The 6,000-nt window shown below is 43.4% G+C and overlaps 1 protein-coding gene across 2 annotated transcripts in view; it reads right to left on the bottom strand.

Annotated features, from left to right (window-relative positions):
• Positions 1 to 666: 666 nt before the first annotated feature.
• Positions 667 to 6,000, bottom strand: part of RRM2B (ribonucleotide reductase regulatory TP53 inducible subunit M2B) — a 37,725-nt gene continuing 32,391 nt past the window's right edge. For both annotated transcript variants that reach the window (XM_048841391.2, XM_048841393.2), the window contains one exon: positions 667 to 1,315. In XM_048841391.2, coding sequence (XP_048697348.1) covers positions 1,163 to 1,315 — 153 coding nt within the window. In that variant the 3' untranslated portion in view covers positions 667 to 1,162. The remainder of the gene's footprint in view (positions 1,316 to 6,000) is intronic.

Below are 6,000 nucleotides of genomic sequence, written 5' to 3'. Positions count from 1 at the left end.
CACCATAGTATCTGGGTTCTCAATGGTATAAGGCTCAAGTAAAAAAAATATACCTCAAGGGGAAAAAAAAAAAACAGAACGATACACCATCTTACATTACAAATATACTGGTGAAACTCAGAAGGATGGGAGAGTATAGAATATCCAGCAGATTGGATAAAATAAAGAAGATATGTAGAAATTGATATTTCAGTGTCAGATGCTGATCACAACCCCAGTGGAACAAGGGGTTAAAGATGGTGTAAGTCTGCTTACTGTTAAGGCACTTATATGTAAGTAGCAGCAATTAGGTAGGTTGAGATTTGACCACCACCAAAGACTTTTTCCTTCACTGTCTCGTTACAGGCTCAAGTTTTAAATACAGATCCACCTGATTTATAATATTACAAATCAAATCTTAAATGAAGGCTATTTGCCTTTGAACGCTTGCTGCTATTACTGATAGGCCAGGTTTGGCATGCGTCATGAAAGCTGCTTGACCTAGATCACGTGTTAACAGGGAAATCCAAGCAAATTGTATCACTTGATCTGATAAGATCATCCCATAATCATATCGTACACCCCACTAAACACACACCACTCCTTCCTCTACAAATGTTTTTGAAGCAGTGGAGAAGTGTACTATATCATAGGGACAAAGTGGAAGCACTGTTCTAGATTCACGAATTTACATTTTAAAAGTTGTCAGAAAAGTTTATAGGAACGTATTTACATGCAGTGTTACCTCATCTGTGTTCAAGATTAAAATACTGCAAAGTGAGGCACAGATACAAACTAAGAAATAATTAACTTAACTAAAGCACAGTAAAACACTTATTGCAGCCATTTAAAAAAAAAAAGTCACCAGTCCAGTTTCATCCAATGGTCACAACAACATGACTCAAACAAGCTCTTTATAGTATATCCCTTTAAGAAGCCGCATGAATGTCTGAGAGGACATTTTTACATGGTGCAAAGCAAAAAAATATATACACTATAGATTACAACCTACATATTGTACAGCTAAATTATAGACTATTCAAGCGTAAATTTATAACTTCACACAAAGTAGGAAGTCAGAAAAAAAAAAAAAACCTAGTAGACTCCAGAAGAAATACAGAAAAACTTCCCAACAAAAAGTGAGATGGGGGAGGGGGAAGTCAAGATGCTCTCTGAAGAGAGATTAGAAATCTGCATCCAGAGTGAAAACATTGTCCGTTGTTTCTGCCATAACTGCAAAGCGCTGATACTCTGAAACCCGCTTCTCAAAGAAATTCGTTTTTCCTTCCAGTGAAATATTCTCCATGAAATCAAAAGGGTTTTCTGCTTGAAAGACCTGAGAAAAGCAAACTTTATTAAATTGGAGTTCCTGAAATGACAACATGATGCTCCTACAAATCCTCATATGCATAATCCACAAAATGATGTTACTTACCTGTAACTGGGGGTTCTTCAAGATTTGTGGTCCCCATGTGTATTCCACACATGGGTGCGTGTGTGCTCCATGTGCCTGAAACTGGAGATCTGTAGCAAGTAGTGTCCTTTGGTCCATGCATGAATTGCTCTCCTTGTGCTCCAAACCGAGGGCAGAAAGGGTGGCGTGGACAGACACCTTTCCAGTTCCTTCTCTTACCATGAATTAGATCCACATCCAAAGCAGAGGGGAAGGAGGGCGGGTAGTGGAATGCAGATAGAGACCACACATCTCAAAGAGCCTCCAGTTAAAGGTAAGTAACTTCCATTTCTTCTTCAAGCGCTGGTCCCAATATATATTCCACATGAGTGACTGGTAAGCAATATTCAAAGAGGAGGAAAGTGCGAGGATACAGTTGGTATGGATATTATAACACTACTGTGCCCACTGCTGCATCTACCAAGGAAGCCCAGCCGAGGGCAAAATGCTTTATAAAAGGTGTGGCTGGAGCCCCAGATAGCAGCTTTACAAACATCCAGCACTGATACAGCTCAAAGAGATGCCACTGAGGTTGCTTGTGCTCTCATAAAGTGGGCCCTCATACCCATCTGGGCGAGTTACATATGCCAACTGATGAGACAGAATAATGCATCCAGAGATCCACTTAATGAGTCACCGGGTCAGTAACGTTTGTCCTTGTGAGCGCTCTGTTATGGTGACAAATATTCTTGGTGTTTTCCCATTCAGTTTCATTCTTTGTAGATAAAAGACCAAGGCCTGTTTGACACTGAGGGAGTGTAGTCTCTTTTTTTTTGCTGGAAACATGAGGTTTTGGGAATAATATTGGTAAGTGAGTAAGCTGGATCATGTGAAACTCTGAAGAGAGACTCTCTCTGTGATATATGATATATGGCAGGTCAGCCATGAGTGCACCCCATTCATTCACCCATCTGGCTGACTTGATGGCAAATAAGAAGACAACCTTCATGGAAAGGTGTTACGTGGAACATGTGACCATCATTTTGAAAGTAAGAGCTGAGAGTACCAAGCTGAGGTCCTATGTAGCATGGGTACTTGTCACTGGTGGGAAAGTCTTAATGAGTCCTTTGAGGAATCAAATTGTGGCAGGGTGAGTAAAGATAATGTGGCTTTTCACTGGATGAGGGAAGGCACTGACTGCTGCCAGGTGGACTTTCAGCTAGCCAATGGAAAAACCTGACATCTTGAGGGACTGGAGATAGTCTAAAATGGCAGTGATACCCGCCAATTCTGGTGAACGCTGTTTATGTTGTGACTAGATAGAGAAAGGCCTCCATTTAGCGAGAGAGCATTTTCTAGTGGAGATTTTTCTGCTGTGATTAAGAATATTTCAGATAGCCTCTGAATATGAATGTTTCGGGTCTGATGACCATCCAAATACCAGGCCATGAGACGAAGAGAGTCTGGGTTGCAATCTCTGATCCTGCCCTTCTCCTGATCAAGAAAAGATTGTATATAGGTAGGAGGATGGGATGACATTCATAGGAGGCCCACAAGCTAAAACATCTAGGCCGATTGGATACAATGAGGATAATCTTGGCCCTGTTGTGGCAAATTTTCTATAGAACCTGAGGTAGCGGGGGATGGGAGGAAAGACGTACCTTAGATGGTCAGTCCAGGATAACAGAAGAGCATCACCCCTACAGCCTCAGCCTAACGTTGCTCTGCAACTGTAGAGATTGAATTTCTTGTTTGTCTGGGAGGGGAACAGGTCCCAAGATGGTGTTTCCCACTGGGTGAAGATTTCAGTCAAGACAGAATTGTGTATTTCTCACTCATGGCCTGCTGAGATTTTCTGCCAATCTTCTGCACACCAGGTAAGTATGTCACCAACAGCAAGATATTCTCCTTGATGCACCAGTCTCATGAATTCAGTACCTCTATACACAAAGGAAGCGATCTCGCTCCAGCCTGTTTGTTTACACAAAAGACAGTCAATCATGTTGTTTGACATTAGCTGGATATGACAGAACCATATGAGGGGGAAGAATGCATTATAGGCAAGGTGAACTGCCCTCCTCTCCAGTAGATTTATATGTATTCTGGTCTCACATGGGAACCATGTGCCTTGTGCAGTGTGACTGTCCATATGGGCTCCCCATCTTAGGGATGCAACTATGATTATGGTTGCATTGGGTAGGGGTGGAAGAAAGGGGACTCCCGCTCACATCTGATCCGATTTTGTCCACCATACAAGAAAGGTTCTGACCTTTTACAATATTGTTACCCTGGTATTCATGTTGTCCTTGTCCGGTGAATAAACAGACCAAAACCAGGCCTGGAGGCAACAGAGATGGAGTCTGATAAATGGTGTTAAATACACACACGCAGCCATGCGGATTAGTAGGGAAAGACACACTCCTCAATGTAGTGTGAGGTCTAGGGGTGATTGCTCATGGCCTCAAATCTGTTTATAGGGAGATAGCCTTTACTGAGGATGAGTCTAAGGTTGGTCCTATGAAATCTATAGTGTTGGTGGGAGTGGAATTTTCTTTCTTTATACAGACTCCCAATGACGTCAGAAATGGCGTAAGGACAAGGTCACTGACTGGGCTTCCTGACTTGTTCAGCACGTTAGTAGCCAGACGATGTAGCTGTTGTGCCTCATCTGGGCTGCCACCACTGAGAAGACTTTTGGGAAGACCTTGGGTTCTCACCATCCCATACGGGAGAACTCTGAACTGGTAGTGTTCTTGTCCTACCATGAATCTTAGAACTTTCTGTGGTACCCATGAATATCCACATGAAAGTAAAGATCTTTCATGTTGAGGGTTGCAAACAATGTGTTCTTCTCCAGAGAGGGAATTATTGATGCCAGTGTTACCATGTGAATTCTGATTTGTGAATAGAGACATTTAGCTGGCATAGATCAAGAATTGGTCTCCATCCTCCATATTTCTTGGGATCTATGAAATATGGGGAGTAGACCCTCTTTCCTTGATGTTGGGATGGCACCTGTTCTACGGTGCCTCTCTGAAGGACAAAGTTCACCTCCCGACGAAAGATCTTCTCGCGAGAGTGGTCCCTGAGAAGATGATTTGTGATAGGGAGGTGAGACAAACTATGTTGCGTAACCTGCGTGGATGATCTCTAATACCCCCTTGTATGTTATTATTGCCCTCCAGTTGTGTTTGAAGTGGCTATCAGCCACCAAAGATCTGCAGGGCAGTACGGCATGGCATCAATATCAGCATGCAATTCTCAATGAAACCCTTGGATAATGGGTGAGGGCAGACAGTGGTTGCAGAGTTGGAGGAAGCTGCATACCTGGATGTTTGAACTCTGTCATCTGCGAGGTGATTCATGAGGGCACTGGTGATAAAGTGCCGGGGGTGGAGAGCTGGGGAGTGTGGGGGAGAGGCTTGGGGCTATAGGTTTGCTTGTGGAGCTCTCTCTTCAGGGCCAGGGTATAAATCTCCAGGAAGCAAAGTTGTTCTAGAGTGCTTAAGAGAGCATAGTGTAGCCATACGGCTAAAGCTGCTGACTCATTGCTCTTCTTACTGAAGAGATTATACTCAAAAGGCAAATCCTCAGTGGTATTATGGACCTCTGTGGAGAACTAAGAAGCAAAAATATGTTCCAGAGAGGTAAAGGTTTTAGTTCTTCCTGGAGTTCCAGGAGTCCCTGAGGTGGGGACTGATGGATCTGGGGCCGAGCCTCCAATGCTCTTGAACTCAGAGTGTGCCAGAATCACTGACTCCCAGGTGTACAGTGTAAAGCTCCCAGACAGGGACAATCTGTCCTGTGGGAAGGAGTGGGAATCAGAACTGTTAGATTCTTCTTCCTTTGCACCTTTTCTTCTTGGACAGAAGGTTTGTGCAGACCTAATTCCTAAGGACCAGCGAATGAGGACTTACCTAACTTAGACCAAGATGGAAGGAATCCTTTTTCATAGAGGCAAATCTGGATGGAGATCTCTTTATGCCTATACTTATGTTCCCTACTTTTATGAGAAGGTTTCTTAGGCTTAATTGTTTTGACCTCTAGTCCAGAGCTTTTACTCAGCAGGGGCACAACTCGCAACAAGGCAACTATACTGAGATTCTCCCCAGCCTGCATCCGACTGAGATCTCAAGGCCAGCTCTATGAGGTGCTTCCACAGACGGAGCTCTCATCCCTCACAAGTTTGAGGAGAGAAACTGTGGCTGATGCTGCACCCCAAGTCAGTAAAGGAAGTGCTAGTGTTCATTGCTGAAGCAGAAGGAACCAGGGCGGGAGATACAGTTCTTGAACTCTGGGACTCTTGGCATAGTCCTTTTCCACGGGGAGAAGCTCCCAAGAACTAAACTAACTAGACTAGCTATGAAAATACTAACACACTTAAACACTAGGTCTAAACTTACTAAAAACTATTTACAATATATAATTACAGATATTGTAAGCAGAGAAAGATCAAAGTGGACACAAAGAATTCAAACTAGGCAGTGGTAAGAAGGAACTGGAGAGGCATTGGTCCGTGCCACCCTTTATACCCTCAGTTTGAAGCAAGAGGAGAGCAACTGCAAATGTGAGGACCAACAGACGCTACTTACTACAAATCTCCAGTCTCAGGCACTGGAAGCACATGC

Source organism: Caretta caretta, chromosome 2 (genome assembly GCF_965140235.1).
Source record: "Caretta caretta isolate rCarCar2 chromosome 2, rCarCar1.hap1, whole genome shotgun sequence".
NCBI classification, from domain to species: domain Eukaryota; kingdom Metazoa; phylum Chordata; order Testudines; family Cheloniidae; genus Caretta; species Caretta caretta.
The sequence above is the reverse complement of the archived record's forward strand: the minus strand, read 5'-3'. Positions and strand labels throughout refer to the sequence as shown.